Source organism: Ovis aries, chromosome 14, assembly GCF_016772045.2.
Source record: "Ovis aries strain OAR_USU_Benz2616 breed Rambouillet chromosome 14, ARS-UI_Ramb_v3.0, whole genome shotgun sequence".
Classification (NCBI taxonomy): Eukaryota; Metazoa; Chordata; class Mammalia; order Artiodactyla; family Bovidae; genus Ovis; species Ovis aries.
This window is the reverse complement of record NC_056067.1, coordinates 45,777,772-45,790,794: the sequence shown is the minus strand read 5'-3', so window position 1 is coordinate 45,790,794 and position 13,023 is coordinate 45,777,772. Positions and strand designations below refer to the sequence as shown.

The following is a 13,023-nucleotide window of genomic DNA, read 5'->3' as shown; positions in this document are numbered from 1 at the left end:
TGCGTGGATGATGAGCAAGTCATGGGATATAGGAACCTGAGGTTCTAGGCTGAAGATAGGAATTTGTTGTAGTACTCGGGGTTCACAATTTGTACGACTTTGTACAGTTCAAAGTCATCTGTCAGAACAGAGATGAGGTTCAGAACCATGAAGCCAGATGAGAGCACCCGGGACTGATTGTAGATAGAAAAGTCAAGGCCTGGGACACCAAAGTAACAGGTGTGAGGCGCAATGAGGCACAACCAGATTGGTGAGGAGAAGGCTGGGGTTCTGGAAGCTAGGCAAGGAAGTGCTTCAAACAGTGAGTGGGGATCAGCTCACCTAATGCTGCTGCTGGGTCAAGCAGGATGTGGAGGCCTGACCATTGTCTAACACTCTAATGACTACAAGCTTCACACCCAGAGAATAGTTCCTTTGGTCTCATCTGAGACAGGAGGACCCACTTGCCCAGAAACCCTCTCCTGCCCTCAAAGATGAAAGCAGAAGAGACTTGGCTTCAGTGGTCAGAAACAAGAGTTAAGTGGTGCAGGGCAGAGCTAGTGTGGGGGAGGGGAAGGGGGGCACAGGGAGCTATTTCCCTAAATTAGCAAGACCTTTGGCCTTTTCAAACAACTTCTTTTCTGGAGACAACCAGTAATTTGAAAAAAAATTTTTTTATTAAGAAAAATAGAATCTATACAATTCAAGGTCGTCTGGCCTCAAGAGAGACTCCTTCCCTCCTCGGCCGCAGCCTTGGGGACCCGGGGGGGCGACCTGGCTGGAGGAGACCGAGACTCTGGGTCTTCAGGGTGGCCCAACAGGCGGGCTATTTGGGCATCCACTTTCCTGGAAAAAGGACAGTGGGTAGAGGTTGAGGTATTTGTTCAGGATTAGGGTCTGGGGCTATCTATGTTCTGGGAAAGGGGTTCAGGAGAGGTGGGCACCACATGGCAATCTCAGAATTCGGGGGCCGGGTGTGTTAAATCCTGGCGATGGTCACCTTTTCTGCTGCCGCAGCGCCATCCTTTGAATCCTTAGCACCTGCAGTATAGGGTCGTCCTGGAACTCGCTCCCATCAGAGTCTAAGGGAGAAAGGAGCAAGATTCAAGGGGCCGGACTCATAGAGTAATGGACTGCCATTCAGAACACGGCAGGCAGCCGCGCGCGGCGTGCGCGCCTGCTCACCTTCCGCAGCCTGCAGAAGTCTGGCAGCCTGGGAGAGCAGGTCTTCTGAGGGGGCGTGGCCAGCATCGGGTGAGGGCGTGACTACCACCTCTAAAGACCCGGCCTCGAATGGAGGGGGCGGGGCCTTAACACAAGTGGCCACCACCTCAGCTGGAGGAGGCAGGATCTTGGGCTGCAGACGCTTGACTTCAGCCAAGGGAGTGTCTTTGTCTTTCCTAGGCACTGATCCCGCTAGGGGGAGCATGGTCTTGGCATTCCGAGACACCGCCTTAGACCGATCCGGTGATTCAGATAGATGAGCCGTGACCTCTGAGCGACGGGTCATAGGGTGTGTGGCCTTGGCTTTCCGAGGTTCAGCCTCGTGTGGAGGCGGGCCCTCAAACCGGGGGGGCGTGTCCTCCAGGCTGTCCGGAAACAGCCGAGCCATCACCACCTGGCCCAGCGCGCCTCTGAGCTGCGGGCCAGGGCCCTCGTGCTCATCCGCGGCCATGACTCGCCCTGAAGACTCCCGGCGTTGGTCTCTGCTTCTCCGAGGCTTGGAGCTTTGCTTCTCGACCTCCTCTGGGCTGCTTGGTGCAGGGATGGGGGGGCCCTGGGGGGCTGCAGGGGTCGTGGGTGTGGAGGCATGGGGCGCGGGGGTTGAGGCTGGAGGGGCAGGATTGGAGGCCAGGGTCGCTGGGGCGGAGGCCGGGGGCGCTGGGGCGGAGGCCGGGGGCGCTGGGGCGGAGGCCGGGAGTGTTGGAGGGATGACCCCAAGAGATATCCAGGGACTGGGCTGTGGGGCCCAGAAGAATCCATGGGGACTGGGACCCCAAAAGATGTGTGGAGAGAACCCTGGGGGAATAGGAGGCCTCTCCATGCGGAAAGCTTCCTGGAGTACAGGTGGAACCACACTGCCCCAAAGTGGGATGGAGTTAGACTGGGTTCCCAGGGAACCAAGGGTCTCCACAGCGGGAGGAGATGGCTGTGGACAGATGGGGGAAGGGACCTGAGAGGGAGAGAAAAGGTAGAGAGTCCTCAGTCCCTCTCAGCCTCCCCCCTCCTCCAACTTCCCTTAGGATCCTCCCTCCACCCCCCTCAGGCTCCTCCCTCCTCCATCTCACCGAGGTGGTGAGGGCAGTAGTCTGCGGCAGCACCCAGGTTCCGTCACCCTGGCTTCTTCGAGCCTGTTCAAGTTTCCGCCGCTGCCGCCACTGGTACAGAATGTCATCCTCTGGCCGCAGGGGTGCCTGGGAGGACCCCGGGGCAGGAGTAGGGATGGGGGCAGGAGTAGGGATGGGGGCAGGTGCTGGGGTTGCTGTGGAGGAAGTAGAGGGAAGAGGGGTAAGGCAGGGCCTGGGTGATGAGCAAGGATAGACTAGCACACACCCTTTGAGTACCAGGTTATTCAGACAGGCTCTCCAGATATTGTCCCAAGTCCCCTGCAGATTGGGAAATGGGGAAAGGGGGCAGAATCGGAGAAGAGAGCCCTCATGGGCTTCAACCTGTCATCATTTGACTCTTCATCATCAACAAATATTACTGAGCCCTTACTATGTGCCAGGCACTGTTCTGGACACGGTGGTCACAGCAGGGACCAGGGCAGATCTTCCAGAATCTGCCCACATCTCCCCACTTTACCACCCTCACTTGCCAACCCATAACAACTTCCTCCATGGCTTCCCTTCTCTCCCATCCTCTGAAACGGCCTCCATCCACAGTCCAGGGAGCCTGTGAACATCTGAGTCAGGTCAGGGCCCTCCTGATTTAGAATCTTCCCTGGGCTGTACCTCTCTCCTGGTAAAAAGCACGTCTTTGCACTTGTGGTTCCCTTTGCCTGGAAGGCTCTTCACTTATGCATCCGCAGGATTAACTCCAAGTCCTTTAGGTATTTGCCCAAGTACCACCTTTTTCATGAGGCCATCCCTGGCTGCCCTATTCAAAATTGCAATAGCCCAGCACTACCACCCTCCATCCTCTTTCCTGTTCCATTTTTCTCCTTAGCACCTATCACCTTCTAATTACTAAAGATCACACTTCTTTGCTTATTCATTGTTCATCTCTCCCTCCATAATGTCGGCTACACAAGGACAGCAGTTTTTATCTGCCAGGCTGTTACCAGATCCCCAGTGTCAAGAATAGGGCCTGGTGTCAGTATATGTAACCTAAGGGCAAAATAGAAAATAAATATATGCAAAATTGTGCTCCATTCCAGTGTCCAGCACTGTACTGGGGATACGGGAGTGACTAAGGGCAGGGTCACCACCTATCCTCAGGCCTGTGGGACAAAGGGACCTCATTTCCCATCACCCAGGTTATCATTTCATGAGTCATGATTAGTATGGCTATCATTATCTCTCAGAAGCCCTACCTACTAATGCTGCACAGAGAAGGGGAAGCGAGGTAGGGGGCAGCATCCGGGACCTCCCGTCCCCTCCCCTCTGTATCCTGTGAGTCTATTTCCAGACCTGGCCACTTCCCTTTACTCTGCTCCTAGCAGAGTAGCAGCCACAGGGAGTTTGCTAACACCCGGTAAAGATCTTGTCCCTGCCTTGCTCACCACCCTCCTGTGGCTCCCCAGTAGATCATGACCAAATGCCTCACATGGCTACACAGCCCCATGTAATCTGACCCCTCCCAATATCTTCCACTTTATCTCACACTACCCTTACCCCTGGTTCTTGCCTTTTCTTGTTCATTATCTGCATTGTGCTCTCTCCCACCTCAGGTCCTTTGTACAGGCTACAGGGCTATAGGCCTCACCTTCATCATTCAGGTTTCCACTTAGATAGCACCTCTTCCAGGAAGGCCTTCTCTGACATCCCAGTATCACAAGTCTCCCCTGCATGCCCCTCATTTCTGCTTATATTTGTTTGTGGAGTTATGCAGCTATTCTGTGCCCCACACTCACTATTCTGTGAGCACCATGAAGGTGAGACCACGTATGGTTGGTTCACTAAGGAATCCCCAATCTCGAACACAGGCTTCACAGGCAACACGTATTCAATGTGTGTTGCATAAAGAATACATATATTTACTCTGCAAAAAACTTATGAAGTAGTAGGTTTATCCCTATTTTACAGATGAGGCAACAGGATCAGGAAGGAGAAGTGAATAAAAAGAGAAGCTTGGAAGGATCAAAGAATTGGGATGGCTTGGGCAAGATCACTCAACACGCACAAACAGCACTCTGTTCCCTCTGCTTGCCTGTCCCCACTCATGGGCGTCCCATGAGATATGGAGAGACTCTTTTCCTGGCTACCACTGCATCCCAGGAACTGGGGCACAGAGTAATAGTAACAACAGTGATGACAAAATAGTAGCCCACCTCTTTAACCCAACCTCTGAAATCTCGGGGGCAGAAATTTGAGAGTTCAACACTTTGCATGTTTTAGTCAAGTTGCTAGGTATGTACAGGATTGACAGGGATCTGGGTCAGAACATCAGGTATATAGAACACTGGTATATAGTTGAACGTGTGAAATTGCCATTATTCAACCATTTTTTTACTTACAAAGACAAAAATTTCATAAGATTCATAGTAGAACGAATATTTACTCCCTGACTTCAGACTATACTACAAAGCCACAGTAATCAAAACAGTATGGTACTGGCACAGAAATAGGCACAGATGAATAGAACAGATCAAAGCACCCAGAAATGAACCCACACACTTATGGTCAATTAATCTACAACAAAGGAGGCAAAAATATACAATGGGGAAAAGACAGTTTCTTCAATAAGTGCTGCTAGGAAAACTGGACTGCTGCTGCTGCTAAGTCGCTTCAGTCGTGTCCGACTGTGCAACCCCATAGACAGAAGCCCACCAGATTCCCCCGTCCCTGGGATTCTCCAGGCAAGAACACTGGAGTGGGTTGCCATTTCCTTCTCCAGTGCATGAAAGTGAAAAGTGAAAGGGAAGTCACTCCGTTGTGTCCGACTCTTCACGACCCCATGGACTGCAGCCTACCAGACTCCCCCGTCTGTGGGATTTTCCAGGCAAGAATACTGGAGTGGGGTGCCATTGCCTTCTCCAGGAAAACTGGACAGCTACATGTAAAAGAATATTAGAACATTTTCTCCCACCATATACAAAAATAAACTCAAGATGGATTAAAGACCTAAATGTAAGATCTGAGCCATACAACTCCTAGAAGATAACATAGCCATGGCGTAGCAATATTTTTGTAGATCTATCTCCTAAGGCAAAGGAAACAAAAACAAAAATAAATGAATGGGACCCAATTAAACTTAAAAGTTTTGTACAGCAAAGGAAACAATCAACAAAACAAAAAGACAACCTATTGAATGGGAGAAAACATTTGCAAGTGATACGACCAGAAAGGGATTAATAGCTCATACAACTTAACATTAAAAAAAAAAAACTTGATTAAAAGATGGGTAGAATCTTCCTGAGGGCAACTGAGGCCACTTCCTGGGTGCCTGGCCTCGCTGCCCCGCAGCCCCGAGTGGCGACCGGCCCTGCCCATGGCCCCTTGCTTTCCCTGGGGCTGGTGGCGGAGTTGGGGGTGCGGGTGGAAGCAGATTCACATCTGCAGAAGCACTAGACAACCCCCACCCCTGCCCCACTTTGTATTATTCCTCCTCTTACTCTGAGCTGTGAGTAATTTTAACCCTGTACATATGGCAGCTCTTCTGATGCACAGACTATTTTATCAATGTCAGTCCCATCCCCATAGGATGACTCCATGGGTGTTTCCAGACTCAGGCTCTGACGAACGAAATAAAAAGTTTTTTTTTTTTTTTTTTTTAAAGAGATGGGCAGAAGACCTGAACAGACACTTTTCTGAATAAGACAGATGGCCAACAGACACATTAAAAGATGCTCAACATTACTACTCATCAGAGAAATGCAAATCAAAACCACAATGAGATAATCACCTCAAATCTTTCTAAATGGTTATCATTAAAAAGACCACAAATAACAAATGTTGGCAAAGATGTGGAGAAAAGGGAACCCTTGTAGTACAGTGTTTATGGGAATGTGTTTAAATTGGTACAGCTACAGTGGAAAACAGCATGGAGATTCCTCAAAAGACTAAAAATAGAACTATGATACATTCCAGCAATTCCACTCCTGGGTATATGTCTAAAGAAAATGAAAACAGTAATTTGAAAAGATACATGCACCCCAACAGCAGCATTATTTACAACAGCCAAAATACAGAAGCAACTTTGGTATTCATCAACAGATGAATGGATAAAGAAGATGTGGTGTATATATACAGTGGAGTATTACTCATCCATTAAAAAAAGAATGAAATTCTACCATTTGCAACAACACAAATGGTTCTTTTCTGGGGGTGAGGGGAAGATATTATGCTTAGTGAAATAAGTCAGACAGAGAAAGATGAATACCATATTTTATCACTTATATGTAGAACTGAAAGAATAAAACAAATGAATATTAAAAAAAAACAGAAATTGACTCACAGATATAGGGAACAAACCAGTGGTTAGGATAGAGGGAAGCAGGGGAAGGGTGGGATAGGGACAGGGGATAAGAGGTAAAAACTACTGTGTATAAATAGGCTACAAAGATATATTGTGGAGCACAAGAAAGATAGCCAATATTTTAGAATATAGGGTTGGCCAAAAAATTTATTTGGTTTTAAGTGAAAATAAAAGACATACTCTTCATTCTCACCAAGAACTTTACTGAATAATGTATTCACTAACCAAATGAACTTTTTGGCTAACCTAATAATGTTAAGAGGTTCCCTGGTGGCCAAGTGACAAAGAATCTGCCTGCAATGCAGGAGACATGGATTCTATTCAGGAAATAGCAACCCACTCCAGTATTCTTGCCTGGGAAATTCCATGGGCAGAGGAGCCTGGTGGGCTACAGTTGGACACTAAATCACCATCTCCGCAAATAACTTCAAATGGAGTATAATCTATGAACATTTGAATTACTATGTCGTCCACCTTAAACTAATAGAATATTGTCAATCAACTATGCCTCAATTAAAAAAAGGATGACTTCATCCTAAATGAGATAGATATATAAATACTCTTCATACTGTTTAGGTCAAATTTTGCTGCCAAATCAGCTATGGTGCCAAATTTGCAACAAGCCTTCTGATTTTGGAGCTTCATGTTCAGAACTGCAGACAGGATGCAGAGAGAGAAATTGCATACTCATGGGAGCTACTGTGTATGCTTTCTTAATTTTTTTGGCCCTGGCTCATAGCATGCGGGATCTCAGTTCCCTGATCAGGGATTGAAACTGCACCCCCTGCATTGGCAGTGTGGAGTCTTAACCACTGGACCACCAGGGAAGTCCTCCCATGATAGGTACTGTTAACAGAGCCATGCTGTGTACTCCATGTATTCACCAACTCTTTCAATCCTCACGACACCTACAGCAGGGGAATACAGTTATTATCCCTGTTTTACAGCTGGGTAAACAAAGTGCAGAGAAGCCCAAGGTCACAGAGCTATAAGTCGAAAAGTTGGAATTTGCACCCAGACTGCCCTCATCCTCACCTCCCAGCACTTACCTTGTGCCGTGAGGTCAGGGTCCTTGATGGAGTCAGGAGTGAAGGTCATGGAGAAGGGAGAGAGGCCATCAGAGCTGACAGGGAATGAGGAGCTGCCACCATCGCTGGGGCTGAGGGAGGAGGTGGAGGAGACGGAGGCCTTGCTGGAGGGAGAAGGCAGAAGTGAGGCCACCGGGGTCTCAGAGGCAGCAGCCTGGGCCCAGAGAGGAAGGACTGGGGAGGATGATGTGGGCGGGGGAGGCACCTGCGTTTGAGCAGCCTGGCAGCTCTGCTTTGCAAGCTCAGTGTCTCCAAGTCCAGCAGGGATGAGTTCCATGTGTTGAGACTCTGTGAGGTGAGAGGGGGTCAGAGACTAGCCCCCATTGCAAAGGCTTCTGGGAAAGGGGCTCTGGACAGAGGGCCTGAATGCAGGTCTACATTCCACCTGGCATCCTCACATGCTGGCTGACAATCTGCTCCTCCTCCTTAGGGAAGACAGACCAGGTTTCCCTCTGTGGATCCATAACCCTCAGTGTAGTCATTGTTATAGTAGAAGGGTTGACCCTACCTTCCTGATCAGGCCTGGCTGGTCACAGTGTTCTGTCCTCCAGTTCACAGTGACTGGCTCACAAGGATGAGTGAATGAGAGTAAGTCCTGGGGCTTTGGATGGAGCTATTGGAAAAGCTTTTTCTTTTCACTGGAGTAATCAGGTATATCAGACACCTACAGCTACTGGAGACATCTTAGCTATTTTGAGGGGAAAGCCTACCTGAGATTGAGCCAAACAAGGAGGAACCAAAAGCCATGAGAGTTGAGTTCCTCCCAATACTGGTCAGTTACCTGGATTCAGCTATGCTGTAAAGCATCTAGTTTTGGATTTCTTGATTACACTAGCTAACAAAGCCTCCCTTTTTTGTTTAGGCTTCCTTGAACTGGGGGTTGACTCTAATGCTAACTCCATGTTTATTTGTTTTTTTTTTTTCCTTCTTCTTTTCTGGCTGAGCCATGCAGTGGCATATAGGATCTAATTTCCTGACCAAGGGTCGAACCTGCGCACCCTGCATTGGAAGTGGAGAGTCTTAACCACTAGATCACCAGGGAATTTCTGACACTAGTTCTATCTCAGGGCTGGTGCTATCAGTCCAGGCATGGAGGGAAAGAAGTGGGTGGTAGTGTCACCTGCTTTATTTCCTGAAGGGGTGCCACAGCCTTAGCCTTTGATGCACTGGCCATCTTAGCATGAGTCAGGGCTGCTGTGTAGGGTCTTCCTTCTGGTTCACTGGCTCCTGCTGAGATGCCCCAATTGATTTAGTTGGGGGCAGGTAGAGGAGCTGCTGGGGGTATTGCTCAGGAGGAGATGAGACTGAAGCAGGTACCTGCTGCAAGTTGACTGCCAGGGTCTGAAGATTCAGGCCGCAGCCACCAAAAGTCAGCTGGGGTTGGGCCTGCAGACTGGCGTTCTTCTCGGCTTGTGGGCTGAGCCTGTCGGAACCGGTTTATGTACCTGCGAGCATCAGAGAATTGGGAGGTGGGTGGGATGAGGAGCACCCAATAATAATAACAATAATAATCACAATAGTCAATGTATATATAGCACCATAGCAACACTTGGGAGTTGATCCTCAGCATCTGTTCTCCTTTCTTATACAGTAATGCAATATTATGTAAGACGATATAACCCTGGGGACATAGCCACTCTTCTATAAACACATTTTCTAGATACCCTTGCAGATTTATGGCCATGTATATTCCTGACCACAAGATGCAATTCTGGAAAGTGGATATGGCTGGGAGCCATTATGGGCCATGAAGGAAAGGGTAACAGCCTAGGGAAGGGAGAGCAACAAGAGAGAAGGAAACCGTGTCTCTGACACCTCAGTTAGTGGCTGCCATATCAGCCCTGGAGAAGGCAGTGGCACCCCACTCCAGTACTCTTGCCTGGAAAATCCCATGGATGGAGGAGCCTGGAAGGCTGCAGTCCATGGGGTTGCTGAGGGTCGGACTCGACTGAGCGACTTCACTTTCCCTTTTCACTTGCATGCATTGGAGAAGACAATGGCAAACCACTCCAGTGTTCTTGCCTGGAGAATCCCAGGGACGGGGGAGCCTGGTGGGCTGCCCTCTATGCGGTCGCACAGAGTCGGACACAACTGAAGCGACTTAGCAGCAGCAGCAGCAGCAGCTTAGCAGCATATCAGCCCTGGTTGCTTCTGCCTGGACTGTTATGTGAGGGAGACATATTGATAAACACTCTTGTTTAAGGCACGATTCATTTGGGACTCCTTCTTATAGCAGCTGAACTTGGATCCTACAAATCCAAGGGCTCACTATGTGGCTCACTATTGTTTGTTACAGATGCAGTACTGATGGTAATTCATTGAAAACTTAAAACAGACCCAGAACATATGTGCTATTAATATCCTCAATATACAGATGAAGAAACTGAGGGCAGGATTGTACAGTGATAAAGCCTGGATTTGAATCTAGCTCCAGAGCGCTTGGTAACGTGAATGAAGCATGATCCTAAAAGTGCAGCTCTGGCTAGGATGATTATTATGGATGTCTGCCCCCTCACACTGATCCAAATCCTTCTTTCCCCTGAGAGCTACTGGAACTTACTTGGCCACCACAGAGTCCCCACTGTCAGTCACGATGGGTGGTGGGGAGGTTCTCATCTGGCCCTCAGCGGTGCTGGGTGGGGAAGGGGTCCCTGAGCTGGATGGCCAGGACTCCTCAAACAGCTCAGGGGAGCTGGGGCCTGTGGCCAGAGCCTTGGAAGCTTCTGGAAGTCTGGATCTCTGGGATGTGGATCGGCTCAGGGTCTAATACAGAGGAGGTGAAGAGAAGAAAAAGTGAGGCTGAGGAGTCATCCCTGTAGCAAAACGAAGACACATATGAAATCTCAGTCCAGAGGGGCGGAAACACATCCCACAATGGCAACAACTCAGAGTGATTGGGGAGGTGACAAGTGATTCAGGTGGTGGAGGACAAGGGCAAGGCCATGGGGAAGAGAGGAGAGGCTTTCTTTTAATCTCTCACCCCCATCTCTCATCACGTCTTCCTTCCCTCTAGTCTTCACTCCCTTCTTACTGGTTGGCACACAGCACTCTCTGTGGGGTGTCCTCACCTGGGGGTGCCAGGTTTAGCTTCAGAATGGCCAGTAGTGGCTTCAAACCACACTACGGTTCCCACGGAATCCTGGAAGAGACGAACTATAATTTCCATGAAGCACCACTGTACATTCAAGATAATGACACTGGAGGGGTCCCAGCAGCTCGGGCGGCGGGAGGAGCGGCTGCGGTCGGGCTACTCAGCTTCGCGAAGGCTCTCGGCGCGCCGCGGCCCTCAGGCACACGGCTCTCGCCCGCCCCGTCGCCACGATGCCCAAGAGGAAGGTCAGCTCCGCCGAGGGGGCGGCGAAGGAGGAGCCCAAGAGGAGATCGGCGAGGTTGTCAGCTAAACCGGCTCCTGCGAAAGTGGAAACGAAGCCAAAAAAGGCGGCGGGAAAGGATAAATCTTCAGACAAAAAAGTGCAAACAAAAGGGAAAAGAGGAGCAAAGGGAAAACAGGCGGAAGTGGCTAACCAGGAGACTAAAGAAGACTTACCTGCAGAAAATGGAGAGACTAAAAACGAGGAGAGCCCAGCCTCTGATGAAGCAGAAGAGAAAGAAGCCAAGTCTGATTAATAACCACACACCGAGTCCTGTCAGTGGTCCCTGTTTCCCTTCTTGTACAATCCAGAGGAATATTTTTATCAACTATTTTGTAAATGCAAGTTTTTTAGTAGCTCTAGAAACATTTTTAAAAAGGAGGGAATCCCACCTCATCCCATTTTTTAAGTGTAAATGCTTTTTTTTAAGAGGTGAAATCATTTGCTGGTTGTTTATTTTTTGGTGCAACCAGAAAATAGTGGGATATTGGATACGGGAGGCTTTGATTGTCTTGGGTGTCAGCTTAACATTCCATAGATGGGGGGTAGCTTTTATATCCTATAATACAAAAGCATACTAAATGGCAGTTTGGAGTCAGTTGTGCAGTTAATGTCTTGAACACTTTAAATTACTTCTCTTCCCATATTGTTTTGGTAGAATTATTTCCTACAGAAAACCACTTTTTGATCTTGGCTCTCCTGGTCAGAATTTTGTGCACTATACTATAACATCTTTGGTCGTGGTAGTCCAGTTTTCCTAGTAACTTGGTTAATGTGCTGTGAACGATTGACAGTTTGGGTATGTAGTGTATATGATATTAAATTGTGAATCAGTGGGACTTAAGATGTAACAGCATATCAATATTTGAAGATATTGGTACTTGATATCCTGTTAAGGAAAGTTTGCTCCAAATTTTAAGCTGGAAAGTCACTGGAATAACTGTTAAGAATCACAACTACATGATATTTTAGATTTCTGGTACGTATGTGAAGAATTGTGTACAAATTGAAATGTCTGTGTAGTGATCCTCAAAACAACCAATAAAATCTCAGTTATAAAAGAAAAAAAAAAAAAAAAGATAATGACACTGGAGGCACGATTCCCACCAGTCCCTGGAGCAGTCTCAAAAGAGAACCCGGGAACTGTTGGTTGGTGATTCGTAACCCTGGATCCAGTCTAAGAGGAGTCTTTTAAAAATACAGAGGCGTGATGCTCACCCAAGATCAAAAGAATCAGAGTATCTGGAACGGGGCTGGGCATCTACATACATCTGTTTCGCAGTGTTTCTGGTGACTCTGAAGTGGAAGTCAGGAAAAGAGCCAAGGCTAAACCCTATCACTGTATATTTCCCATAAGTCCTTAGGACATTAAGAAGGGGAGTAGATGGATTACAATTCCTATAGTCATTGGGCTCCGCCTAAGCAAGACACCCGTGGCAGTCTTGGAGCAAATTCAAAATTACGAATCTTAATTCCCAAGGTGCCCCCAGACACTTTTAGGAAAAAAAAAAAAAAAAAAGCCCTTAGGGCCACTTAGCGGAACGTAAAACGCTATGGAACCCCCGCAGTGGTAAAGTCCAAGGTCGGAGCCGCTTAAGGCTGTGGAGCATCTTGGGAGTTGTAGTTCCAGTAAGGTTGAGAACCCTTGACTCTGGAACGTAGCAAATCTGATCTTAGGTTGTGTTACTCTCACCCTTGATCCTCCCCAGGCCTCCTGTAATCCATCACCTGAAGTCCATCCTGCAGCTACCTTGCAGATTCCGCCGGCTCTGCTCGGTCACCGGACTCTCCCGGAGCGCACCTTTGTCGCTTAGCAATACTCTATAACCCCGCCCCTCTTTGGGACTGCCGGCGCGGGAAGAGAGCGGTCTCTAAGGCGACCAATGATAGAGAGGAAAATAAAAGTAATTGGACAATGGCCAAAGGAAGATCCCTCACAATTGGCT

The 13,023-nt window shown here is 48.5% G+C and overlaps 2 protein-coding genes across 2 annotated transcripts; one reads left to right on the top strand and one right to left on the bottom strand.

The window, feature by feature from the left end:
* Positions 1-634: 634 nt before the first annotated feature.
* Positions 635-12,908, bottom strand: PROSER3 (proline and serine rich 3). The gene is made up of 10 exons (XM_027977394.2): positions 10,687-12,908; positions 10,267-10,469; positions 9,024-9,151; positions 8,827-8,936; positions 7,912-7,994; positions 7,668-7,810; positions 2,268-2,461; positions 1,165-2,152; positions 980-1,061; positions 635-825 (listed from the first exon to the last, which is right to left on the bottom strand). The coding sequence occupies exons 1-10, from the start codon at positions 10,690-10,692 to the stop codon at positions 699-701; spliced, it is 2,064 nt and encodes a 687-aa protein (XP_027833195.2). The 5' UTR covers positions 10,693-12,908; the 3' UTR covers positions 635-698.
* LOC101122717 (non-histone chromosomal protein HMG-14) lies at positions 10,909-11,916 on the top strand. Its single transcript, XM_012190198.5, has one exon. The coding sequence runs from the start codon at positions 11,028-11,030 to the stop codon at positions 11,331-11,333; it is 306 nt and encodes a 101-aa protein (XP_012045588.1). The 5' UTR covers positions 10,909-11,027; the 3' UTR covers positions 11,334-11,916.
* Positions 12,909-13,023: the final 115 nt, after the last annotated feature.